Source organism: Camarhynchus parvulus, chromosome 19 (assembly GCF_901933205.1).
Source record: "Camarhynchus parvulus chromosome 19, STF_HiC, whole genome shotgun sequence".
In the NCBI taxonomy this organism is placed as follows: Eukaryota; Metazoa; Chordata; class Aves; order Passeriformes; family Thraupidae; genus Camarhynchus; species Camarhynchus parvulus.
In genome coordinates this window covers 981,218-1,008,092 of record NC_044589.1, presented here as the reverse complement: position 1 = coordinate 1,008,092, position 26,875 = coordinate 981,218, and the positions used below count along the sequence as shown (strand labels likewise).

General features: G+C 50.8%; 1 protein-coding gene across 2 annotated transcripts in view; it reads left to right on the top strand.

Annotated features, from left to right (window-relative positions):
• STX1A (syntaxin 1A) overlaps positions 1–26,875 on the top strand; it is a 69,334-nt gene that overhangs the window by 14,415 nt on the left and 28,044 nt on the right. For both annotated transcript variants that reach the window (XR_004061278.1, XM_030962674.1), the window contains exons 2-3: positions 4,269–4,346; positions 5,440–5,539. Coding sequence is in view for 1 of the 2 variants with exons in the window: in XM_030962674.1 (XP_030818534.1) it covers positions 4,269–4,346; positions 5,440–5,539 (178 nt within the window). In the remaining variant the exon portion in view is untranslated. The remainder of the gene's footprint in view (positions 1–4,268; positions 4,347–5,439; positions 5,540–26,875) is intronic.

The window sequence follows — 26,875 nt, the reverse complement described above, 5'->3', positions numbered from 1 at the left end:
TAGGACATGGTTCTTTGTGACCTCCTCGATGGTGAGCCCTCCTGCCATGTGCTGGGAGTGCTGGGGGAGTGCTTGGGATGCTCTGGGAGCAATGGAGCACATGTGGGCACTGCTCTGGAAGCAGCTGTTGGCCCCAGGTGGAGCTGAGCTTACAGGCAGGCTTGGTGCTGGCTGAAGTGGTGGCATTGGGGCTGGGACAGTGGCAGCTGTCACCGTGCTCAGATGGTTTGTGTAGGAACATCGGGGTAGGATGGTGGGGATGGATGGAGAGCAGAGATCTCTGAGGCCAGGTCAGGAATTTGGGGTTTATTGCAAAGGGCCTGGGGCAGGGCCCTGCTGGGAGCTGCCAGCCACAGCTCAGAGCAGGCTGAGAGAAGAGAGGGGCAGAGAGGATGAGAGGGTGAGAGAGTAAGAGGGGCAAGAGAGCAAAAGCATAAAGAGAGTAAAAGGGTAAGAGAGCGAGGTTCCCGTTCCAATACAATCTTCTTCTGTGTTGAATATTCTATTTCTCACTAACCAATCTAGTACAATATACAGATCCTACAGCATTTACATACAACCTATAAGAATCATTACATTACCATACTGTGTTACATTTTAAACCCTAAAAACTCCTCTTTGGGCCCCTTCTGCCAAGCTGTAGGGTCTGCTCTGACCCTTGGACCTGTCTGCAAGCAGAGGGTGTTGTTCCATCACAAGGGGATTACCTTCAGCTGGCCACACCATTGTTTTCCAGTTGTTCAGTAACTGAGGGATCTCAAAGCTTGCTTTCATTTCAATCTCACTTATAGTTTCCATATTCTCAAAATCTTTCACCAGGCAATCATATTTATAAGGCTTTCCTGTTTCATCTTCCCCAACAGTTTGGAGCAAGGCAGGAGCAGTGGTGACACAGGCCAGGGGAGGGACTGGGCTGCCTGGTGGCACTGGCACACAGGAAGGATTGAAAAGAGCCCGTGGCCAAACCCTGCCCCTGGCTCCAGGGAGGTGTGGGAGGGTTGGATGTGCTCCTGTACTCGGCTCTGCCCCAAGCCTGAGCTGTGCTCTGGCTCTCCATGCTGGACTGTGGCTGCTGAAGGGAATGGGAGAGGCTGTGTGCACCTGCTGGGAGCAAACTGCAGAATTTTGGAAGCAAAAAGCTTCAGGGAAAAGCTGGCCCTGCCTGAGGCAGTGCCTGCTGCAGGGACTGTGCAGGCCCAGCCTGTCCCTGCACACAGGGAGCCAGTGGCACCAGGACAGTGACTGTGCCCTGGGCTGGGCACTGCTGAGGCACCTCAAACCATGGGGCAGGAAGACATTGAGGGGCTGGAGCATGTCCAGAGAAGGGAACAGAGCTGGGGAAGGGTCTGGAGGACCAGGAGGGGCTGAGGGAGCTGGGGCAGCTCAGCCTGGAGAAAAGGAGGCTCAGGGGGAACCTTCTTAAGTCTCTACAGCTCCCTGACAGGAGGGTGCAGCCAGGTGAGGGTCACTCTCTTTTCCCAGGTTATCAAGTGACAGGACAAGTGGAAATGGCCTCGAGTTGCTCCAGGGAAGGTTTAGGTTGGATGTTAGGCAAAATGTCTTCATGGAAGGGATTGTCAAACCCAGGAACAGGGTGTGCAGGGCAGTGGTGGAGTCACCATCACTGGAGGGATTTAAATGGACCAACCCATCCCCAGGCTGGAGCTTTGGCCGTGCCCCAGCCTCACTGTGCCAGTAGATCCTGGCCTGAGTGGCTGTGCCACAAATGGGCACAATTTCAGACTTCAGACCCATGGAGCAGTGGGTAAGAGCAGCACCATGCCTGTTCTTCCTTGTCAGGATGCGATTTTCACCAGAACTGGGGAAGCTCTCTGATCACAAAGGCTCTGGGTAACCATGAATGGGATGACTGTGTGGGAGTGAGTTACCTGTTGTAGTGAGGTAAAAAAATCATAAAGAAAGGCTTCATAAAATCAAACCTTCTCTCCTAAAATCAGTGGCTGGTCTTGTCAGACCCTTTGCAAGTTGCCATGTGAAAGCAATCCTGGTGTGAGCAGTTCATTAGCATTACAATCTGTTCCTGGGTGCAAGACAACTTGCACCTGTCTAAACTGGTTTTACACCTTAGATAGAAAAATTAAAACTATCACAAACTTTTCCTGTGTGTACACACTGGGTGTTTGAGTGTGTTTGAGACCAATCAATACAGGGTAACACTTGTTACTAACTAATAAAATAATTGGCAAGAAAGCTACTGACCAATTGGAGTCCCACATGAGGTTTGTACAACTGTATAAAAAGGAGTTATGTGAATAAAGAGGGGGCTTTTTCCACCGTGGAAAAAATGGAGTCCATGTGATTTATTCCATTAGTTACCCAGGCAAAAAGTGCCACAAGTGTTGGCAAGGCTGAAAGCTGAGGTCTGCAGATGATACCACCCAAGTCAGTCACTGTAGGGTGGTAAGACAATTTTAGGGGGTGGGATGGATATTTCATCTGGCTTATTTCAATGTAAGAGGGCTCTCCCTGGAGACTGTAGTGGCTGTCTCTCTGCAGAGGGGCCATGGGGTGATGTGTAACTGCAATCATCATGAGATGAGCAGAGGACTCTTTAAGTCCTCTTTAAGTCCTGTCTTAAATCTCCGTTCCACTGGCTTCTTCTCTCTTGTAAAGATGGAGTAAGAGGAAACTTTTCCAACCTGTTAATTTTCCATTTCCCTCCGTCGTGTAACTGCTTTGGATGATAATCTTTTAAATGTCTCCTTATGTGCAGGACTGTAATTTTTCCTTCCCTTGAGAGCTTGCAGCCCCCGCCTTGCTGGGACAGGAGGTGTTTTCATCTCTGGTGACAATGACACACATGCTTCTACAGACAAGGACAACCCCTCATTTGCCTGCTGTGACTTTACTAGTTCTGCTGTCTTATGTGTTTGCTCCCACCTTTCCTGCACTCTGCAGCACTCCTTTTGTTTTCCCATCACAGCATCCCTTGTGTTTCCAATGGCAGCATCCCTTCTACTTACCATCATGGCATCCCTTATGTTTTCCTGACATGGCATTCCTCATGTTTTCCCATTGCAGCATCTCTCACTTCCTATTGCAGCTTTCCTCGTGTTTCCCACTGCAGCTTCCCTCCTGCTTTCTCCCGTGGCAACATTCCTTGTGTTTCCTGTGACAGCATCCCTCATGTTTCCCATTACAGCATCCCTCGTGTTTTCCCATCATGGCATCGCCCAGGCTTTCTCCTGTGGCAGCATTCCTTGTGTTTCCCATGGCAGCATCCCTCGTGTTTTTCTATCACAGCGTCCCTCGTGCTTTCCCATGGCAGCATCCCTCTTGTTTTCCCATCACAGCATTCCTTGTTTTTTCCCAGTCCAGCATTCCTCATGTTTCCTATCACAGCATCCCTCATGTTTTCCCAGTCCAGCATTCCTTGTGCTTTCCCAGTTCAACATCCCTTGTGTTTTCCCATCACAGCATCCCTTGTGCTTTCCCATGGCAGTTATCCCTTGTGCTTTCCCAGTCCAACACCCCTTGTGTTTCCCATGGCAGCATCCCTCATGTTTTCCTATCACAGCATTCCTTGTGTTTTCCCATCACAGCATCCCTCATGCTTTCCTAGTCCAACATCCCTTGTGCTTTCCCAGTCCAGCATCCCTCTTGTTTTCCCATCACAGCATTCTTTGTGTTTTTCTATCACAGCATCCCTCATGTTTTCTCAGTCCAGCATTCCTTGTGCTTTCCCAGTCCAACATTCCATGTGTTTCCTGTGGCAGCATTCCTTGTGTTTTCCCATGGCAGCATCCCTCATGTTTTCCCATCACAGCATTCCTTGTGTTTCCCATCACAGCATTCCCTGAGTTTCCCATCACAGCATTCCCTGTATTTCCCATCACAGCATCCCTCATGCTTTCCCAGTCCAGCATCCCTCGTGTTTCCCATGCTGGAGTCTGTGGTGTTTCCCATTCCTGCTCCTTGCAGAGCTGGTGTGCTCACACAGGGTGCCCTGGGAGCTCCCCCTCCTGGGATGTGGGGTGTCCTTAGCTGTGTCCATGCTGTGCCATGGCTGCTGTGGTGTTTCTCCATCCCTCCCTGCTGGATGTGGCTGTTCTCTGCTCTCCCAGAGTCCTGGGGCTTGGAGTGGCAGTGCCTGGGGTGTTCCCCACTCTGGCTGGTGTTTGCCCCAGCTCCTTGAAGCAGGTCAGCACAGGAGAAGGGGAAGGTTCCTCACAGGAGCTCTGAAATATGGCTGTGAACTCTGCAGGAAGCCCTGGCTGATGCCTCTCTCTCTCTCTGTGTTGTTGCAGGCCAAGGACAGTGATGATGATGATGAAGTCACCGTCAGTGTGGACCGGGACCGTTTCATGGATGAGTTCTTTGAGCAGGTGAGAGCTTTGTTCCTCCAGTGTGGATTTGAGGCTGCTTCAGACCTTTCTGCTGGCACCAGGGTGGGTTGGGGACGGTCCAGGCTCCCTGTGGCCACTGGGGATGGGATGAAGGTCCTGCCCTGGCTGGTGCTGAGTGCTGAACATCAGGAACCTGGCTTCCCTGCACACCTGAGGCTGTGCTGCCCTGGGGATGTTGCCCTGCTCCTCCAGAACCCATCCAGGCTGTTGCCCAGGCCATGGGAGCAGGGAAGCCTCACACCCAGCTCTCAGGCCTTTCCCCAGAGCACCTCTGCAGAGCAGCAGTCTCTGCATGGATCATGGATTTAATTTTGTGCCTCCTGTTCCCAAACAAGAGGTTGTCTTCTGGCATGTGGGTGGCTGTAAGATCTGCTTGCTGATTTTTAGCACACCCTTAGCATGGCATGTGTGTGGGGGGTGTTAAAATGGATCTGTGCAGGCAATGGAGTGGGAACTGGGATAAATCTGATGTGCAGGTGGAGGAAGATGAGCAAAGGGGTGGTGTGAGCCGAAGGAGAAGGCTGAGTTAGAGGGTGAGCAGCCTGGCAGGTGGAGAACACAGGAGAGGTTTCCCCTCTTGGGCAATTCTGGTGTCTTCCTGTAGCACAGAAGGGCAGGGAAAATGCCAGAATGGATCTTTGGGAAAATGTGGCTTCCCTGGAATGGGGGGTGAGGAAAAATTGGGCATTTCTGGAGCTTTTGATGGAGCAAGGAGCCATGGGGGACTGAGCCACCACCAGCCTGGCTTGTGCAGTCTCAGCAGTGCTCTGTCAGTGGCACAGAGTCTGGGGATCAATCTGCTGCTGATTTATATAAAATCCCAGAAGTTTCTCAGTGTATCACAAAGAATCCAGGACATACAGTCTGTATTACACTGCTGTGACTCAGAGCTGGCTGGTGGGATGGAGCAGGGCTGATTCCACAGTTCCAAACTGGAAAATATTTATCCAGGAGGATGTTTGCTGTGGTTCAGACATGTCATGGCTGCTTTGGAATAGGGTATAATAATCCCTTCACTTTCCAAGAGCCCAGGTCTGTCACAGACCACCTGTCTTGTTGTCTCACTTCACAGGTGGAAGAAATTCGAGGCTTCATTGATAAAATTTCGGAGAATGTGGAAGAAGTGAAAAGGAAGCACAGTGCCATTCTGGCTTCCCCCAACCCTGATGAAAGTGAGTGAGCCCCGTGTGTCCTGTGTGTCCTCTGTGTCCCCTGGTGGTGGCTGGGGCCAGGCACAGTCCCTGGGTCTGTGGTGTCCATGGCTGGGTGCTGAGGGAGGGCTTGGGCTGGCCTGGTGACTGACTGGTGGTGGCTTTGAGACCTGGAGAGGTGCTGAGAGTCCAGTGAGGGGATTTCTGCAAGGCTGGGGCAGTGTGGAGGCTGGCAAGGGCAAGTGGCTGTTTCTGTGGTGGTTGTCTTGCCCTGGGCTGCCTGGGAAAGTCCCAAGAGTGGATAAGGCAGAACAGAGCAAGTGTCACCTGCTTGGGCCCACAAATGTCACAGCTCCTCTTTGATCCAGAGGTGGCAGCTGGGACCTTGCATCTCTGTCCTGGGGACATTTTATTGCTGGCTGGTCAAAGAGTTTATCCCTTCCAGACCTCTTTCTTCACCAGCTTTTTCTTCCAGAGAAGAGGTTTGTTGCCAGGAGCTGGAGTTGGGGATTTGAGCACCCAAAGGATGGCAACATTGGGGTGTCTGGGGGATCTGGCAGTGTTAGAACTGTGCATGCTGTGGTCCCCAGAGGAACTGGCTGTGGGGTGGTGAGGTCAGCAGAGGCTTTCCAGCTCCAGTGTCTGCAAAGCCCTTACTGTGGAATGGGTGGGTCTGAGGGCTGAGCCCTGCAGGGTGTGGCTGGAGCCTGCCCAGACTCACCTGCTGAGGGACAGCCCTGGAACAGCTCTGCTGCCCCAAACTCCACCTTCAGGGTGACACTGAGCCCAAGTGGGTCTCCTCTGCCCACACCATCATCATGCTGGTGTCACAGGGGTGTTGGATGCTCCAGGCCACTGGCAGCCCTCATTTTGGCAGAGGTGTTGCTTGCATGGGCTGAGCACTGCTTGTGCTCTCAGTTATAGAGGCTGGAAAGGTGAGACCAGGTCTCTCTCTGCTCATCTACCCTCTTCTCATCCATTTCTCATTTGCCCAGTGCAATTCCATGCCTGCTTGTGGAATTGTGCCTGGAGGTCCCAGGAGGGTGCCCACACACACATTGCCCTGCATCCATGTCAAATCAGTAGGTTTTGTAATTACTTTAAGGGACTGGCTCTTCCTAAATTGTCTCAGGCTCCCCTCTCCTGGCAGCTGCTCCTCAGCTAAAATTTCCTTGGCCAAGGAATTGAGGGATTTTCTCAAGGGAGTTCCCATGTCTCAGGCTATTGCTCAATCACCTTCCAGGCCCTTGTGCTCTCGCTGTGACATGTTGCAGTGTTCCTGTCTGGGAGTGTTCAGAGAAAAGCTGCTGTGAGCCCCATGTGTCCTGTGTGTCCTGTGGGCATGTGGCTTCCCTGGTGGGTGACTGGGACCAGGCACAGTCCCCTGGGTCTGCAGGTGAAATGGCTGCTGCAGTGGCATGGGGCCCACTTGGGGCTGCAAAGGCCACTCATGGCCTAAAAAGCATAAGAATCTATTTAAAAGTCTGAGATCTGCAGTGAGCAAGATGTGGTGACATTCCCCATGACTTCCAAGAAGCATCCAGGAGCTTGGAAGTGCTTCTGGTTTTGTTTTACAGCGTTCCTTTGCCTTGGTATTGTAGAGAATTGAGTTTGTTCATCAAGAATTGTTTGGACAGGAAGAGAGGAGCCACACATTGATCTGATAGCAGTGATTTGTGGCATTGTGGTGTGCTCAGGAGGCGTGGCAGGGCTCAGCAGTGGACAGACTCAGAATCACAGAGTACTTTGAGTCGGAAGGGACCTTCAAAGATCATCCAGTTCCACATCTCTGCCATGGGCCGGGACACCTTAAATCTTCACCAGTGGACCACTTGCTCCAAGCCCTGTCCGATGTGCCCTTGAACACTTCCACAGCTTCTCTGGGCAGCCTTTGCCAGCCCCTCCCCACCCTCACAGTCTGACATTTCTCCCCCATGTCCAACCTGACCCCACTGCCCCTTGTCCCAGCCCTTGGACCGTTTTGGTGGCCACCTCTGCTCTGCCAGGGCACTGTGTGTGCTGGCAGCCTCACCCCCACCCTCCCGTGTTCCTGAAGCCACAGAGAACCTGCTCATTAATGCAAATTTGTAACCCAGGGCTGTGAATTTATTAAGATTAATTTGGAAATTCAGAAACAAGTTCCCATGAGGCGTGGCAGGGGGATGGAGCCAAAGGACACTAAAATGTAGGTTGTGAGAGGCTAATTTTGGGATGTGCTCACTGGGGTTTGCTGTTTAACAGGGCAAGGAGTGACACCTGGGATGGACATCAGGGCAAGATGCTGCTCCCTGCAGGGATTTGGGATTCTTCTCATCCCCTCTGGAACAGCACTTTGCTTATTCTTAGTGATCTCCAAGTACTTCAGCATCATGTGGAAGATGCAGGATGAGGGGAAATGTTCCTCCAGGAAATAAGAGAATGTCACGGACTTCTCATCCTTGTCTGGAGGCACATGTGCTGTGCAGCTCGGTTTGGTGTGGGTGTAGCTTCTCCATCAGAGATACAAACTGCTTGAACACCACCAGCAAGTCCCTCCTGGAGCTGGAGGACTTTGGAGTGGGGCTTTAGATGGAACAGAGCTGGGCTGGTGGTCTGGGAAGTGTTTGGGCAGTGGTTGGGGTTGCTGTTGGAGGGATGGATGCAGAGGTGTGTGGTGGCTGCTGGTGAGTAGCTGCTTTCTCAGGGTCAGCAACAGAAAAGAGGGACTCTGTGACAGTGTTCACAGGGGTCTCAGGCTGAGGGAAGAAACGAGGATCTGACTCCATGTTTCAGAAGGCTGATTTATTATTTTTTGATATATATTACATTAAAACTATACTAAAAGAATAGAAGAAAGGATTTAATCAGAAGGCTGGCTAAGAATAGAATAGCAAAGAATGATAACAAAGGCTTGTGGCTCGGAGAGAGAGTCCAAGCCAGCTGACTGTGATTGGTCATTAATTAGAAACAACCAACATGAGACGAATCACAGATGCACCTGTTGCATTCCACAGCAGCAGATAATCAATGTTTACATTTTGTTCCTGAGGCCTCTCAGCTTCTCAGAAGGAAAAATCCTAAGGAAAGGATTTTCCATAAAAGATGTCTGCGGCAGGATTGTGGGCACAATCCCACTGGAATCTGCTTTTTAAGTGGCTGTGCTTAGGCAGATGCAGCCCCTTGGTGTTCTTTGTTTGCAGGAGCAAGTGAGGTCCAGTGTCTGTGTGAGACCTGGATTTGCCCGGCGTGCAGGGCTGCAGGATCCGTGGAGGGGCTCATCCCTCCCTTCCTGCTGATCCCTCTTCTGGCTGCACAGACTGGTTTTGGATCTGCCTCGCCACTGCTGCCTGGGTTTATTTTGGAGCCCAGTGGGTGGGGAGCTGGCTGGCTTTGCCATGAGGCAGGGAGGTGACAGCTTGTGGCTCCGGCAGGTTCGGGCTGGCTGAGGGGCACAGGAGGGTCTCCACACCCAGCTGGGCAGGGTTATGGTGGGACTGGGTGGGCTTGGAAAAGCTGAGGGGCCGTGTTCCTCCTTGGGTTGGTGCCATTACATCAGGTTTAAGTCACCCCTCCTGGTAAAGCCATTCCTAAAATCCTTCCCAGTGAGTGCTGTGGCTGTTGCTGCTCCTGGCGCTGCCATCAGCTGCTCCTGCTTGGTCCTTGGTCCAGGCCACATCCCAGAGGAGGTGGCCAATGCCACAAATCACTGCTTTCAGATCAATGTGTGGCTCCTCTCTTCCTGTCCCAACAATTCTTGATGAACAAACTGAATTCTCTACAATACCAAGGCAAAGGAACGCTGTAAAACAAAACCAGAAGCACTTCCAAGCTCCTGGATGCTTCTGGAAGTCATGGGAATGTCACCACATCTTGTTCACTGCAGATCTCAGACTTTTAAATAGATTCTTATGCTTTTAGGCCATGAGTGGCCTTTGCAGCCCCAAGTGGACCCCATGCCTGTGCAGCGGCCAGGAGCACAGCAGCAGGAACACTGCAACATCTCACAGCCAGCAAGCAATGAAATCACATTTGCCTCTTCCCTGGAGTGGTCAGGAGGGGTTCTGTGTCGTTCCTCTTCTCTGAGCACTGTGTCCCTCCAGTGGCAGTGCTCCTGTCTCTCCAGCACTGGGTTATGTAACGCAGCTGTTTGCTCCATGCATTGCCTCTGGGAACAGAAATCTTCAGATCCCAACTTGTGTCTCTCAGCCTGTCAGCTCAGCCCATCTCTGCAGGCTTTGGGAGGCCCAGTGAATATTTCAGACCTGGGAGCAGGTCCATTCCAGCTGCACCAGCACAGAAGAGGAGGTTCACTTCCATGGGAGCTTTACTTCCAGCTTCATCATTTTATCTGTGCAGGCTCAGGGTGGTGGTGTCCACACCAAGGCAAAGGTGACATTGTTCAGCCTTTCTGGCTGCTGGGAGTTCCTTGGAGAGTGGCCCCTGTTATTCCTAACAAACCATTTCCTGGTGTGTCAGGCAGGCAAAGAGACAAGCTGTAGCTGCTCACTTCTGTCTGATGCTGTTGAGGTGTGACCGTGTTCACAGGGGTCCCAGGATGAGGGAAGAGATGAGGATCTGACTCCATGTTTCAGAAGGCTTGGTTTATTATTTTATGATATATATTACATTAAAACTATACTAAAAGAATAGAAGAAAGGATTTCATCAGAAGGCTAGCTAAGAATAGAAAAAGAAAGAATGATAACAAAGGCTTGTGTCTCGGACTCTCTGTCTGAGCCAGCTGACTGTGATTGGCCATTAATTAGAAACAACCACATGAGCCAATCACAGATGCACCTGTTGCATTCCACAGCAGCAGATAATCAATGTTTACATTTTGTTCCTGAGGCCTCTCAGCTTCTCAGGAGGAAAAATCTTAAGGAGAGGATTTTTTATAAAGCATGTCTGTGACATTGAGGTAGCACCGGCCTGTGTAACAAAAACCAATTTGGAGCTGTCTGGGTGCTGAGGGGCTGGCTGGACCCCTCTGAGCTGGCTCTGTGCTGTCCTGTGAGCACAACCTCACCTCCCAGCAGGTGCTTTGGGAGGGTGTCCCAGCAGGAAGCCCAGTGTGCTCCAAGGAGCTGCTGCTGTGGTGCTGCTGGAGGAGCAAGGCTGGGGCTGGTTGCTGCTGGAGCTGCCCCCTCAGACTTTCTGTGCCCTCTCAGCTCTGCTCACCACCATGCAGGGGTTTCCTGGGGCTACTTTCCCCTGGTCCCACCAGGGCAGGGAGGTTTCCTTGAATACCAGGAGCTGCAGTAGTGCTGTGGCTCAGGAATGTGATGCTCCTGTGGGAGGAGCAGTGGATAGGACAGGTGAAGGTGACTTTGTTCTCATGTCTCTCTTTGTTCTCCTGTCTTCTCTTTGCTCCTTCATCCTCTCCCAGCTTCCCTCCAATGGGAGCCTCAGGTGGCTCTGTCCTGTCCCTGTGTCACACAGATGCTTTGTCACCCTTGCAGACACTGCTCCAGCTCCATCTTGGAGGAGTTTTGTGTCTCCTGCCTGTAATCCTTGTTGAAGGGCCTCTCTAGGACATACCCTCCAGTGATCTTCTCACTTCCAGCCTGAGTCTGTTACAATCGATTTACACACCAGTGTCAGCCCAGGAACAAATACATTTTGCTTAAAGAGCTGTTTGCCCTTCTGGCTTCATCCTGTCAGGTCACCACAGCAGCTCAGGTGTTTTGTGTGGGCTTTGCACAACCCCAGCCTTCCCAGGCCCCTGCACCTGCCCCAGCTCTGGTTTTAAAGAGGTGGGGTACCCCTGGTTTTGAGCCCACTGCTGGTCAGCATTTCTTGAGCTTTTCAGGCTGGGTTTCCCTTCACTTTCCCTGTGGAATCTGGGATCTGTCTGTGTGGGATGGGCTGGGGTTCCCTGTGTTTGGATGTGGGTGCTGTGCTTGGGCAGCCACAGGCAGTGTGTGTTTGGGGGACATGGGCACAGCAAGGGCTGGCAGGTCATGGTGACTCAGCTGTTGTCACCCTGTGGTCACAGCTGTCCTGGGAGTCACCAGTCAGCCCTCCCCGTGGTCTCTGGGAACAAGCTGGCAAAATGCCACCCTTCAGCCTAAACCAGCACAGTTCCTCCTGGCACTGCCCAGTGGGTGCCATGGGGTGCAGGGAGAATGGGGGTGAGCATGGGCTGGGAGTGCTCAGGGCAGGGTGCCAGGGGTGCCTGGGCTGTGAATTTAGGGATGCTCAGGCCATGGTGCCAGGGATGCCTTGGCCATGAGTTTAGAGGTGGTCAGGCCATGGCTGTGGGGATGCCTGGGCCGTGAATTTAGGGATGCTCCTGCCATGGCTGTGGGGATGCTCTTGCAATAGGCGCCAGGGATGCCTTGGCTGAATTTAGGGATTTCCATGCCATGGGGGTGCCAGGGATGCCTGGGCCATGAATTTAGGGATGCTCAGGCCATGGGTGTGGGTATGCTCAGGCCATGGTGGCAGGGGTGCCTTGGATGTGAATTTAGGGATGCTCATGCCATGGGGGTGCCAGGGATGCCTTGGCTGTGAGTTTGGGATGCTCAGGCCGTGGGTGTGGGGATACCTGGACTGTGAATTTGGGGATGCTCCTGCCATGGGTGCCAGGGATGCTCAGGTCATGGAAGCAGGAGCGCTCCTGCTGTTCCTCACCTTCCCTTTGCCACCACCTGCCTGAGGCTCCCACAGCCACGTCGTGCCCAGCATGGTGGCACCCACTGCCAGCCCTTGGGTGCTGCCCACAGGAATTGGACACTGGACTGTTGGAAGAATCCCAGCTTTACAGAGACAGGGGAGCTGAGAGGTGTTTTAAAAGATTTTATTCCATTTTCAGTCTTGTTGAAGGGTGAGACATAAGAGATGTAAAACTCAACACCATTTTATCAGAGACCAACCAATTTCCTGGGTACAATACCTTATAAATGTTTTTCAGCCTATTAGCTTTTCCCACACAATGCTGCTAATACTTCTAACACCAATCACCTATATTTTTATCCCATTTGGTCTTGCTGCAATGCATCTTTCACAGTTCTAATTCTCTAAAATATGTTCTTTTTTGCAAGGCCATAGTTTGAAATTTGCTGAAACTTGTTTCTAGTTCAATCTCTCTCTCAACAATGTAATCTCTATTCCATGGCCTTCCTAAGCCAGCACTCTCAGTTGCCCTGTCTCTGTAAATCTGGGATTTTTCCAGCAATGGGCTTTCAATGCATCATCCCAGTGCTGAGTGAGGCTACCTGGGACACCTCTGTCCTCTCTCCCTGTGCCCTGTGGCTGTTTCTTTTGTTTCCCCTGAATGTTTTATCCCAGGTGATTTTCCCTTTTCCCATGCAGTTCTCCTGCTCCATGATCATCAATATCCCTGATCACCAGCACCCATTGTCTGCTCTATCACCCTGAGCAGCACTGGGTGATCCACCACGCTGAGTGCAGTTAATATCAATTAACTGGAGTCTGATTCATGGCAACATTGAAAAAAAGAATCAAAATCAGCTGTTCTGTAATTACTTTGGGTTTAATTTAGCCCAAAGTGACGCCGGCTGGGGGTCTATGTACAAATCACGAACAGGATGGGGCTGCTGTGGAAAGTGCTTTGAGCTGTTTGATGTTCCAGCATCACTCTCATTACATGGTTATGACAATGGTAAGATGCCACCAGCTCACATCCCAGGCAGCAGACCAAGAATTTAATGTTACAACTCACTTTATGTTTCTTGACCAATCACACAAAGCAAAAGCACACTGACAGTAGTTCTATCCAACCACTATAAGCACAGGTACCTTTGGTTAAACAATGCTTGCTTATTTCAAATACAATACCTGCTTGTGAGCCTTAAAACACAATGCACAGAGCTCCTTTATTAAGCTTCAACCTTCCTAATATCTCGCTAGATAAACTTTTCTGTAGCTTAGAGAGTTATTCCAGACAAGTGTTAATACACAGACCATTGCTCTATTTGTCCTTGCTTTTCTGCAGTTTAAATAATTTTTCTGCTGACCAATCTCATGGCTGCTGCTTAGCTCTAATCACAGTTCTACTGTATCTAAGGCCTGCCTTTTGCAGCTTTCCCAAAACCCTCTGATTTTGTGGATTCCCACACCAAAGGTTTAGTGGCACTCCTGGAACCTGTGCTGTTGCTGCTGCTGGAAAACTTTATCTCCTTTGGGCAGCACTCCCTCTTGCACCCCAGAGCCTGTGGTGTGATGGGCAGTGAGGAGGTGACTGTGGAGCGGGAGCCCATCCTCAGTGCCTGTTCTGTGTGCTGGGATGGAGGGGGAGCCCTGGAGGTGAGGGGACACGAGGCCACCACTGCCCTGAGCCTGTGGCACCCTTGTCTCTCTCTCCTGGTTCATGCTGTGTGTGTGTGTGTGTGACTTTGTGTAGGGGGACACAGTATGGGTAAATGAAGGTGGTAGAGAATGTAATCTTATCCCCCAACCAGTTGCAGCTGGACCAATTACTGAAGATCAGGAGCAGGCCTGATGTTAACAGGGCACACCTGTAGCCAATAAGAGCAAGTGGTATAAAGGAGTGGCTTGGTGGGATTTGGAGTCAGGTGGTTGTTGCAAGGACCAGAAACGGTTAGTGCTTAGAGGAGCTGCCTATGAGGGACATGGAGGAGATATGAAAGTCTGGTGATATGGAATCCTTGCACTGTAATGATAGTGGAACTCCTGCTATATAAGACAACAACTTTGCTCCCACTCCTGTGGTGGTTTCCAGCCCTGGCTGCTCCTTGAGCCCTGGCTGGGATCCACATGGCTGGGTGGGTGAGCTGAGCTGGCTGCACAAGGAGTCTCTTGGTCCTCTCCTGAGTCTTTGCATCCAGGGAGGTCAGAAAGAGAGAAAGGAGCCAGAATGTGAGGGGATATGGCAGCTGTGCCCCTTGCTGTCTGGACTGGTCATCACTGGATGCATGGGCTGTGGCATGGGGTGTCCCCAGGCTGTCCTTGCCTCTTCCTGCTGGATTTGGAGTGGTTCCCAGCTGTATTCCAAGGGGAGAAGAGCCAGAGACCCCTGTGTAGCAGCCAAGAGCCCTGCCCTGTGGGCAGTGAGCTGGGCTGTGGCATTGTCCCCAGTGGCTGGGATGCTGGGTGGCATTGGTGGCATTAGTGGCACAGCTTTGGGTGACCGTGTTCACAGGGGTCTCAGGCTGAGGAAAGAGATGAGGATCTGACTCCATGTTTCAGAAAGCTTGATTTATTATTTTATTATATATATTATATTAAAACTATGCTAAAAGAGTAGAAGAAAGGATTTCATCAGAAGGCTAGCTAAGAATAGAAAAAGAAAGAATGATAACAAAGGCTTGTGGCTTGGACTCTGTCTGAGCCAGCTCACTGTGATTGGCCATTAATTAGAAACAACCAACATGAGCCCAATCACAGATGCACCTGTTGCATTCCACAGCAGCAGATAATCAATGTTTACATTTTGTTCCTGAGGCCTCTCAGCTTCTCAGGAGGAAAAATCCCAAGGAAAGGATTTTTCATAAAAGATGTCTGTGACACCCAAGAGTATCACTGGTCTGTGGTTGAATTTCTCTCGTCTTCTACCCCCCATCCCCTTCCCATCCCTTCAGTCCTCCTCCTGGCATGGACATGCTTGGGTTTCCTCATGCTTTGGTTCTCAGGTTTGGCATTGTCAGGGTGACAGGAGGTGTTAAGGAGGCGTGAAGGACAGAAATATGGGGCTGCTCTGGAAAGTGCTGGGAGAAGGAAACAGCAGGATCAGCAGGCACGAGGTGAGGAGGGCAGCCCTGCCCTGAGCAGCTGTGTCACTGGAGGGGGATAGAACATAAATAAAGGTAATATAGAAAGTAATCTTACCCCCTAAAGAGTTGCAGCTGGGTTAATTATTAAAGATTAGCAGCAGGCCTGATGTTAACAGGCCACAACTGTGACCAATAAGAAGAGTGTTATAAAAGAGTGGATTGGTGTGAGGGGGAACTGGAGTTGGTTACTGTGAGGATAAGGAAGAGTCAATGCCTGGAGGTGCTGCCTACAAGAAACATCCAGGAGGTATGAAACTCTGGCAACATGGAACCCTTGCAATGTAATGACAATAGAACTCTTGCACTACAATGACAACGTGTCACCATGGCTGGCACAGCACTGGCACCCCTGGCTCTGTGGCTTCCTGGGGGCTGCCTGTGCGGGCAGAGAGGGGCAGGGACGCCAAGGTGGGCAGAGTGCTCTGCAGCTGGAGCTCTGCCTGCTCCTGCTGGGTCCTTGTCTTGGCGCTGGCACTGGGATAATCCCTTCTCTGCAGAAATGGGTTTAGCAGGGCTGAGCTGAGCAAGCCCTAAATCCTTTTACTCTTTCCTGAGATTATTCTGACGTGTGGGAGACTGCTGCTTTCTAGGCATGCTGAGAGCAGGAGCAGCAGGGTCTGCTCAGTGGAGCTGGGCAGCAGCACAGGCAGGAGGAGGAGGAGGGTGGCCAGAAGGCCTGGGGTCTCTGGGACCTCAGCATCACCCATGGAGATCCTGGAGCACCAGGAGCTCCTGCTCTGGGCACATTCCAAGAAATGACTCTACAAAGCTACAACTAAATTATTGAGAGGGGAAGGAGTCAGGGATAGTGAGTGGGAAACTGCTGGGAATAGCTTGAGGAGGAATTATTGATGAAAATCCATTTGGATTTGGAAAGGCAGTGTCTGTGTGTCCCCCTGGGTGGCTGTACTCACTTGTGGCAGGGAGGTGTGTGTGGCTGTGCTTCAGGTGGGAGGAGAGGGAGAAGAAGTCAATTAATGTAATATATATCATAAAATAATATATCAAACCTCATCTCTTCCCTCATCCTAAGACCCCTACGAACATTGTGACATTGGACAGGGCTGGAGCCTGCCAGAAGTGGCTCCTCTGACCCCTTGGGTTGTGTTGTGTCTGGAAATGAGCAATCTCTGGACTGGTGGTGGGGTCTTCTGGTGTGGAAGCTGCAGGTGCTCCAGACAGTTTGGCTGCCCATGGTTTGCCAGCATTAACTGATGAGGAGAAACTGGAAGAGGAATGGAGGGGTGGACAGCCAGGATTCCCAGTGGGACAATGGACAGCCTGCTGGGAGGACAGGTTGGGTGGTGATGAGACCAGCTCCAAGACATTCCTGGAGCCCTCAGAGTCCTGGGCAGCAGCCAGGTGAGCCCAGCCCTGACATCAGTGCAGGCAGTGGGTGCCTGTCCCATCCCTGACTGATCAGTGCAGAGCAGAACTCCTCACAAAACCAGCTCAGAGTGACCAGGGGTATCTGAGGGGTCAGGCTGGGAATTGGCAGAACTGGAGAAATGAGCTGTTCTGCCTCAGCCCAGGGCAAGCCTGGCACTGGGCACATCTGCCCTGCTGTCCCTGCCCTCCCCACCACTCTGTGAGCTGACTGGTTCCTTCAGGAACTACAGGGCTGCAGCTGCTTTGAGCTCAGGCCGAGCCAACAGTGCTTCTGGAGTGTTCCTGAGATACAAGGAAAATAGTGACAAAACAGAGACACCTGCAATAGATGTGCAGTCTGGTGGTGCTGGCTCATGGCATGGCTGTGGTGCCATGCAGCACGTGGTTCTGCATCCAGTGTTCTACCCAGGGCTAAAAACAGCACTGAGCCTGGAGAAAAAGAGGCTCAGGAAGGACCTTCTTGCTCTCTAAACTCCCTGAAAGGATGTGGCAAGATGGGAGAAAATTTATTCACAGGAATTGTGGTCAGGCAGTGGAATAGGCTGTGAAGGGCAGTGGTGGAGTCACCATCCCTGGAGGGGTTTAACAGATGTGGAGATATGGTTGGTGGTGGCAGTGCTGGGTTAACTCCATGGTCTTGGAGGATTGTTCCAACCTGAATGATTCCATGATAATCCTGTTCCTTTTCAGAGGCAGCTCACACAGTGCTGCTGTGTGTTTGACAGAATCCCTGCAGTAACCAAGTGTTTCACTGTCGTTCTAAATCCCTTCAGCTCTTGTTTTAGCAGAAAACATTCAGACAGCAAATATCTCCCATTTCCCCTTGAACTCCCCCCCAAATCCCTGTATTTTATAGCCTCACAGCACCACCCACACTGTGCATGAGGCTGCAGCCCACTCTCTCAGGGTCTGTGCCCACTGCCCCCTGCTCAGCCGCGGCTGATGCGAGGGTGCCCCAGCGGCGAGGCTGCCGCGGCGTGGGTGCAGCACCAGCTGCACTCAGGGCTGGCAGTAACCATTCCCTGCATCCCAAGGAGATGATTAATCACCGTGGGGGCACTGCTGCCCATTTGCTGTTACTGGAAACCCTGCAGAGAGCTGCTTGGAAGGGCTCTGCCTCCTGGAAGTGCCTGGGAGCTGCTGATCCGGAGTGGGTGCTGCTCGGGCAGCTGCCAGCCCAGGCTGAGCCTTGCTGCCTGCCCAGAGCTGCCTGCTGCCATCCAAGGGCTTGGAATCCCACTGGCAGAGCTGGCACACTGCTGTTCACCAGCCTGGCCACCCACACACAAACACATGGCCTGGGCATCTGTGGGACATTCTTGAGTGCCACTTGGACCTCCCAATTCACAGAATTCACAGAATCACTGGGTTAGAAAAGACCTTCAAGATCACAGAGTCCAACCCAGCCCCAATTGTGACCGTGTTCACAGGGGTCTCAGGTTGAGGGAAGAGACAAGGATCTGACTCCATGTTTCAGAAGGCTTGATTTATTATTTTATGATATATATTATATTAAAACTATACTAAAAGAATAGAAGAAAGGATTTCATCAGAAGGCTGGCTAAGAATAGAAAAAGAAAGAATGATAACAAAGGCTTGTGGCTTGGACAGAGAGTCTGAGCCTGCTGACTGTGATTGGCCATTAATTAGAAACAACCACATGGGCCAATCACAGATGTACCTGTTGCATTCCACAGCAGCAGATAACCATTGTTTACATTTTGTTCCTGAGGCCTCTCAGCTTCTCAGGAGGAAAAAATTCTAACGAAAGGATTTTAGTGAAAAGGATGTCTGCGACAGGCCACAGAGCTTCAGTCTACAAAAATGAGAGAGAATGCTCCAGCTGAGGCTCTCTGTGGAGGCACAGCTTCCTTATGGACATATTTCCATGCTCTGGTGTGGCATCCTCCATGCCTGCAGGGGGACATCCTGCCTCACCATGGTTTTCATCACGGGCTGCAGGAAAAGCTCTGCTCTGGTGCCTGCAGCACCTCCAGCCTCTCCTTCTGCACTGGCCTCAGGGTCTGCAGGGCTTTTCCTCTCACATGTTCTCCTTTTGTGCTCACAGCTGCTGTTGCACATTGTTTGCAGCCTTTACCTGAGGCACTATCTCAGCTTGGCCAGTCTGTCCTGCAGCCCTTTGGCACTGGCTGTGCCCTGCAAATGGGCATCTCCTGGTGAGGGTCTGCTCACAGAGAGCATCCCTGTAGCTCCCCTGCTGCAAGTGCCAGCAGCTCCCATAGTACTGGCTTTGGAAGTTCATGAATTCATGGATTTGTAGAATGGTTTGGGTTGGAAGTGACCTTACAGCTCATCTTGTTCCATCCCCTGCCATGGGCAGGGACACCTCCCACTGTCCCAGGCTGTTCCAGGCCCTGTCCAGCCTGGCCTTGGGCACTGCCAGGGATCCAGGGGCAGCCACAGCTGCTCTGGGCACCTGTGCCAGGGCCTCAGCACCCTCACAGGGGAGAATTTCTTCCTAATATGTAATCTAAATTTCTCCTCTTTTAGCTACCACAGCATGCCCTTCATCTCTGCATCCATCCTTCTGCATCCTTGCCTCTTCTGTCATACCTGCTGCAAAGTCTTTTATTGGCCAGAGTTGAAAAAAATTCTAGAAAATTAGGAAGGGGTTGAGTCAGCATCTGATGCTTTTGTTCTTGTTTCCCACAGCTTGAATCAATAAGTTGCAATGTGAAACTCTGAGCTCTGTTTCCAAGAATAAATGTCAGCCTTTGGGAACTGAAGGACTGCACAGAGGTCACTGATGTCCCAAATTTCTTTTGGCAAATGGGACTTCAGCTAGAAAGTCCTTCTCCACAGAGCTGCTCTCCATCCATCCACCCATCATCCATCCCTCTCTATCCATCCATCCCTCTATCTCTCCCCTGGTCTTTGCTGGCACCAGGGATTGTCCTGATGCAGGTCCATGACCTTGCCAAGCCTGGGTGAACCTCACAGGATTCCCATGGACCCACTGCTCCAGCCTGTCCCTTTCCCCTTCCCCACCACTCAGCTCAGTACTGTTCACAAACTTGCTGGGGGTTTGCTTGATGCACAGCCTGTTTCCTGATGGAGGTTTGAACTAGTTCTAGTCCTAGTATCAACTAATCCTGGTCCTAGTACAGACCCTTGGGGCCCCTCTTGTCACCAGTTTCCACACTGAGCCATTCACTGCAGCACTTTGGACACAACCATCCCAGATTCCCTGTCCCTCCACAGTCCATCCCTCAGACCCCTCTCTTGGCAATTCCAGTTTCCCCAAGTCCCCCCAGCTTTCCCCCTGGCAGGAGCTCCTCCCCAGAGCAGCAGTGATTCAGCCATGCTGGAGCTGCACCCACCAGTGCCTGTCTCATTTCTGTGCTGCTTGGACCCTCCAAGGGCATGGCCAGGCTCCCAGCAGGCAGTGAGGAGCTGTTCCCATCAGCAGAGTGCTTCCCCATTCTCCAGGGGAAGATTTAACCTGTCAGACAGCCAGTCCCAGGACAGAACTCTGCCTGCGTGGCTGGGCTGTGGCTCCTGCAGCCCTGCTCTGCTGGGACCCCCTTGGGTGGGTGCTGGCTGGAGGGAAGGGACCCCCAGTTTGTGTGGCCACCATCACTGGGCTGCCTACCACAGCACCAAGCAGCAGCCCCCCCCCTCCTTGGGTGGCGATTCTGTGGGTTCTAGACCTGGATTTTGGTCCTTCAACTAGAGCAGAGCTGTGGGAGAGGGCCCTGAGGTATTTCCAAGTGAATTTAGCAGGCAGGTGTAAATAATAGATATGGGGAGCAGCTGGAAAGTGAAATATCATGGAAAAGTGCTGCCATTCCAATGGGACACTGCTGCTTATGAGCTGGATTCAGTAAGAGGAAAAACTCCCTGATGTGTCACTTGGCTTCTTCCCTGGCAGTTTGCTGCTGAGTTATCAGTGCTGGGGTCCCCTGCCTGTGATCTCTGGGTGCTCACCAGTGCATTGCTGATGCTCCAGAGCTCCATGAGCACAGCGTGGGATGGAGCTGTGAGCCTGCCCCCAGGGCTGCCCACACCCTGGACACCCCACTGCTTTACTGGGGCACTGAGTCTGCCCCAAAGGGATATCCTGGCCTGGGGATGGGGCTGGATTCATGGGCTGTTGTTGAGAAAGATGAAAGTTTGACAAGAAAGTCTCACAGATGCTTAGCAGAAAGATTTTTGAATGTAGAATCTGAAGAAGGAATAGAGATGGAAGCAAGTTTTGATACAGAAGAAAAGAATTGCTGAGCCAGGCTTACTGGATAACCAAGGAGGCAAAGGGTGTGTTAGTTAGAAGGGGTTTTTATGGCTTAGAGCAAAGGATAAACCCACCTCAAACAAGAAGATGTTTTTACCAAGCAGAAAGATGGCACAGGCAAAAAAGTCAGCAAAGTTGCAAGTAGAAAAAAGGTCTCCGAATTTTCCACTGCAAGAAAACTGAAAAACAACTTCTAGCTTGAACTGTAATGTACTGACTTTTAGTGATTGGAGAGCAGTAACATAAATATGGTAATTACAGCAGTTATGATAGGCTATAGATAAAAGTTAAGGTATAGATTGGTTCTACTGTATGAAGATGCTCAGCAAAGAAAAGTCTATAATGCATTGTAACCTAAACTCAGGGTCTCCAGGCCTGCCTGCAGCTGGAGCTGACAGCTGTAGGCACAGCTCTGTCACCCACAGCCCTGGACTGGTGTAACCTCTTGGATGGAATAAACTGAATTTTGGAGAGCTGCTGGGAGTCCCACATCCCTCATTCAGGCTCTTACAGGGTGTGGTGATGCTGAATGATTTTTCTCACACCTGAGACCTTCTACCTAATGTAGCTGGCTCATGGATGCAATTCCTGCATCAGTGGAGTGCTGGGCTGCCCTTTCAGGGACCTGTCAAGTTGTTAACACGCTCCAGTTCCCCTCCAGTTGGTGATGGTGTGCTGTGTTTGGACCAGTCTCCTCTGGAGACGGTGACATGAGGACACGTGGGCTGGGGAGGTGTTACCATAAACCCTGGCTTGTGACTGAGACATGAAAGATGGGGCTTGGGTTGATACTCCAGCCTCAGCAGCCTGAACAGGAGATGTTTACAGATGCTGGCTGACAGGGACAAAGAAATTAATCTGTCACTTCAGTCTGCACTGTGGTAGTGACAGGGACAGGCCATGGCTTAGCAGGGACCTTCTCCCTCCCCACAACTCCCTGACAGGAGGGGGCAGCCAGGTGGGAGTTGGGCTGTGGGAGGACACAGCTTCAAGCTACATCAGGGAAGGTATGGGTTGGATTTTAGGAAAAGGTACAGGTTGGATATTAGGAAGAAATTTTTCACCAGAAGAATAACAAAGTACTGGAATGCTCTTCCCAGGGAGGTGGTAGGATCACCATCTCTGGATGTGTTTAAAGAAAGACTGGACATGGCACTGGGTGCTATGGTCTGGTTGAGGTGTTGGGGCATAGGTTGGACTCTGATGATCTTGGAGGTCTCTTCCAACCTCATCAATCTGTGATTCTGTGGGCTCTGCTCCCAGGGAACAGGGACAGGACAAGAGGAAACAGCCTCAGGTTGCACTAGGGGATATTTAGATTGGTTACTGAGGAAGGTTTAATCATGGAAAGGGCTGTCCAACCTTGGCACAGGCTGTGCAGGGCAGTGCTGGAGCCCCCATTCCTGGGGGGGTTTAACAGATGTGTGGATGTGGCACTTGTGGACATGGGTTGGTAGTAGTGGCCTTGGAAATGGTTGGACTTCATCATCTCAGAGGGCTTTTCCAGCCTAATTGATTCTGTGATTCTGTGGTTGGGGAAATGGGATGAATTTTGATGTTTTGGGCATGATGGCTACGGAGGCTCTGGCTGGGCAACGCTGGGGCCAAACACTCTTGAAGGACAGTGTGGCTTGACAATGGCCATGTCACTTCCCTTGTGGTGACATGTCTCCTCCTGTGTGCCCTGAGCCCTTTCCTCTGATCCTGCCTCAGTCCCTGGGGTCTGTCAGAGAGAAATTTGTTTTTTGAGAGCAGGCAACAAATCTTGAAATTGTTTTTAATGCCAGCAGAGCCTGCTTAATAGGTTTAAGCATCTTATCTCTCAGCACTGTTAATGAGTTTCCAGGCCCCACAGAGGTGGAGCAGAGCTGTGTTTTCCTAATCAAGTTATCAGTTTATTAGCAAAAATGCAAATAAAAGAGTTGCTTTGGATGCAACTAAAAAAAAAAGTGCTTTCTGGAGAAGCACTGAGCTTCATGGCATGGATAACAGGATCAGGGCAAGGCCAAAGAGCTATCCAGTAAAGAAGGTGAAAGGCAGCTGGGATGTGGCCTCTCAGATGTCTGGGGCTCTCTCACAGGAGATTTTTCTTAAGCATATGAAGCTCTAAATGGTGGAAGCATTTCTTGAGTCACTCCATGAATGTGCTCTACTGGCAGAAGAGCTCACCAAGAGTTAATGGATGATTAATAAGCTTTGAGGTGAATAATTAATCAAGTGGTATGGAATCCAGCAGGTCAGGACTTGGCTTGTGATCTGTAAATACTGATGTGTGTGCAGCTGAAGACCATCTTGTGCAGATATTGTTCATTAGCAGCCTCCTATGAGCCACTTCCCTGTGCGCTTTTAATAAGGAGAGTGATCCATCATTGTTCTGGTGACTGCCAGGGTGCTCAGGGCTGGAAGGAGCCCTCAGGTAGCAGCACTTCAGGTACTGGAGAGAAATTCTTCTCTGTGAGGGTGGGCAGGCCCTGGCACAGGCGCCCAGAGCAGCTGGGGCTGCCCTTGGATCCCTGGAAGTGCCCAAGGCCAGGCTGGACAGGGCTGGAGCAGCCTGGGACAGTGGGAGGTGTCCCTGCCATGGCAGGGTTTGGAACAAGAGGAGCTTTTATGGTCCCTTCCAATCCAGACCATCCAGGTCTGTGATTGTGCTGATCTGTGAGATGCCCTTGGTGCTGTTTTGGTCTGTTTTGGTGCACACCATCTCCAGGTCAGCCACTGGGGGGGGGTGTGTGTGTGCACACAAGGATGTTTGTGCCATTTCCCATAACCCAGGGGCTGCTATTTTGGGTTTTTGTCACCTCCATGGTCCCAGTCTGAACCTGGTGGAAGCCTTTTCCTCTCAGGTGTGGTCAGGAGTGGTGGGTGTCACAGAATGATAATATCACAGAGTGGTTTGGGTTGGAAGAGACCTTAAAAGTTCTTCTTGTTCCACCCCTGCCATGGGCAGGGACACCTTCCTCTATCCCAGAGTGCTCCAAGCCCCATCTGCTCTGCTTTGAAACCAGATTTGAAACTTTTTCCTCTGCCCTTCAAACTGCAGCCATGAAGGGAACAGCTTCAGGGGAAAGTTTTGATGGAAAATAACGAAATCCTGACATTCCCACATACCAGAGTGAGCCTGTGTCAGTTCCAGCCTTTCTCTAGTGCCATGACATGAAACCATCCCTCATTCCCTGCCTGTGGGCAGTGATTTGAACACTGCTTGACTTTTTATTGCAATGTGAGAAGTTTTTGAGTTGCATCAATATGTTAAAGCTTGCAATAATCAGTTGGATATTACAGGTGGACGGGTTGTGTCAAAGGGTTTCCAGTACCAACAATTATTGGTCTTTAGTCTCTTAAATTAAGGGTTGCCTTAGAAGATTGGTCATGCAAAGGCTCAGAAGAATGTGGCAGTGTGTTTTTTGATTGTAATGCATTTCTAGCAGTCAGTTTTATAATCTTTCCTATTCTGTACTGTTACAGCATATTTCATTACTGCTGGATTGTTCCTTTCCCCCTGTGTTACTGGTTTTGTCCCAGCTGTCCATCTCTCCAAAGTAGTCAGTTGGATATTGCAGGTGGACAGGTTGTGTCAAAGGGTTTCCAGTACCAACAATTACTGGTCTTTAGTCTTTTAAATTAAGAGTTGCCTTAAAAGATTGGTCATAGAAAGGCTCAGGAGAAGGAGGACCTTAACCTCAGGTAAAGAGCCCCTGGGTTCAAGAAGGAGCTGATCCTGAGGAGTCTCTGGAGCTCTGAGGGCAGCTGAGGCAGAATAGGTGCATTAACATTTATTTAGAGCAAAACAGCAGAGATGAGAAGACAGTACAGTTTGTATCTGTGGGTATTTCAATTAGTCAGGGGATAGAAACCCACAGGTTTCTCCTAAAAAGTTTCTGGGTTGAAAGCAGAGCAGGGGCAGACTGGCTGGACGGGGTTTTTCTGTGCTGCCTTTGCCTTGTTGAACACAAGCTGTGATGCTGCCTGCTCCTCTCAGGGGCAGGGAGCTGCTGTTCTCAGACTGACAGGTGTTCTCTTTGAAGCTTTTTGTTGAAGAAACAAGGCTGAAATTCCAAAGTTCTCTGTCAGCCAAAGCCCGGGTGAAGAACCGCGGCTGGAGAGACCTCTGCCAGCCCTTTCCTTTCCTGTCCTTTTCAGCCTGGTGGGAAGGCTTTGAGGAGAGGTGGCAATGTCAAGGCTTGAAAGGCTCCTGTTTCCATGGGAGGAGCAGCAGAGCCAGTCAGGTGCTCCATCTGCTCTCTGAGGGCAGCAGAGCCTCCTCCTTGTGTGGCAGAGACCATTGTCCCCTCTGTACCCCCACTTGGAAGGAGCACCAATCTCTGTGTCCCTTCTTGTCACCCCACCCACTGTTTTGTGATGAAAAGCAATTCAGACCTCATGCTGATGCCTTGTTTTTGGGACTCCTGAGCTCAGCATCTCCTGTGCTGCTGTGGAAGGTGACTCTGCAGTGCATTGGGTGATGATGTGGAGTGTAGGAGCATCGGGGGCAGGACGGTGGGGATGGAGGGAGAGCAGAGATCTCTGCAGCCAGGTCAGGAATTTGGGGTTTATTGCAAAGGGCCTGGGTGCAGGGCCCTGCTGGGAGCTGCCAGACACAGCTCAGAGCAGGACTGAGAGGAGAGAGGGGCAGAGAGGATGAGAGGGTAAGAGGGTAAAAGGGGTAAGAGAGTAAAAAGGTAAGAGAGCGACGTTCCCGTTCCAATACAATAAATCTTCTTCTGTGCTGAATATTCTATTTCTCACTAACCAATCTAGTACAAGATACAAATCCTATAGCATTTCCATACAGCCTATAAGAATCATTACATTACCACACAGTGTTACATTTTAAACCCTAAAAACTCCTCTTTGGGCCCCTTCTGCCAAGCTGTAGGGTCTGCTCTGACCCTTGGGCCTGTCTGCAAGCAGAGGGTGTTGTTCCATCAAAAGGGGATGGAACAGCTGGCCACACCATTGTTTTCCAGTTGTTCAGTAACTGAGGTATCTCAAAGCTTGCTTTCATTTCAATCTCACTTTTAGTTCCTATATTCTCAAAATCTTTTGCCAGACAATCATATTTGTAAAGCTTTCCTGTTTCATCTTCCCCAACAGTGGAGTAACTTTTTTTTTCCATTGAGGGCTTAAAAGTTTTGAATAATGATGATAAAAGCAGCATGTCCCTGTCTTTGACACCACTTCCTGATGAGGTTGGGTGTGTGAGAGGGGAGGTGGGATTTTTCTGTGCAGGTGTGGGCTTTAGGAGGATGCAGCTGAGTGACTCATGTGTGTTCAGCCCAAGTCAGAAAGTAGGACACGTTTATGCAAGGCATGTTAACATCTCTTAAAAATGCCTCAGCTATAAGAAGTGCCTTATTCTTGGCATCCATCTGGGTTCTTGCAGAGACAGTGCTTAGAGTGGGTAATGGCACCATGTGTGGATTATATATCTCACCATGACCAAAAGGAATCTGGAGCTCCCAATCTGGAAGATAATTCTGTGCTCTTGAGACTACTGCAAGGGCTTTTAATAGCTGCTGGTGCTACAGGAAAGCAGCCTGGTGGGAAAGCAAGTTGGAGAATGTAGGCAGAGCATCACCCACCTTATTTTCTTCGGAATTTTAAGAAGATCCTGCTTGGTTCCTGCTGTTCCTCTTCTGCAGTGGTGGAGCCACAGCAAATGGAGCTGCTTTCAAGCTTTAGCTGGGGAAGGATGTGTAGCATTTGCTCTTAATTGAAAAGAAAATGAAGTGACATTTCAACCCTTCATCTTGTTCTTTTTTGTTTGCCCTGTTGTTCAGTTTCACATGAAAGAAATGCTGATAAAAGGGCTTGTCAGTGTTTGCCTTTGCAGCTCCATTTCCCAGGTCTGAGCAGGGTGCTGGACACAGCCCCAAGGCCCCTTCTCCTCTCACACTAGAGAAGCTCTGAGCTGCTTTTTCCAGCAGCCTGAAGTGAAGAAATTAGTCATTAACTTTGCTAATGAGGGGCTTCCCCTTGG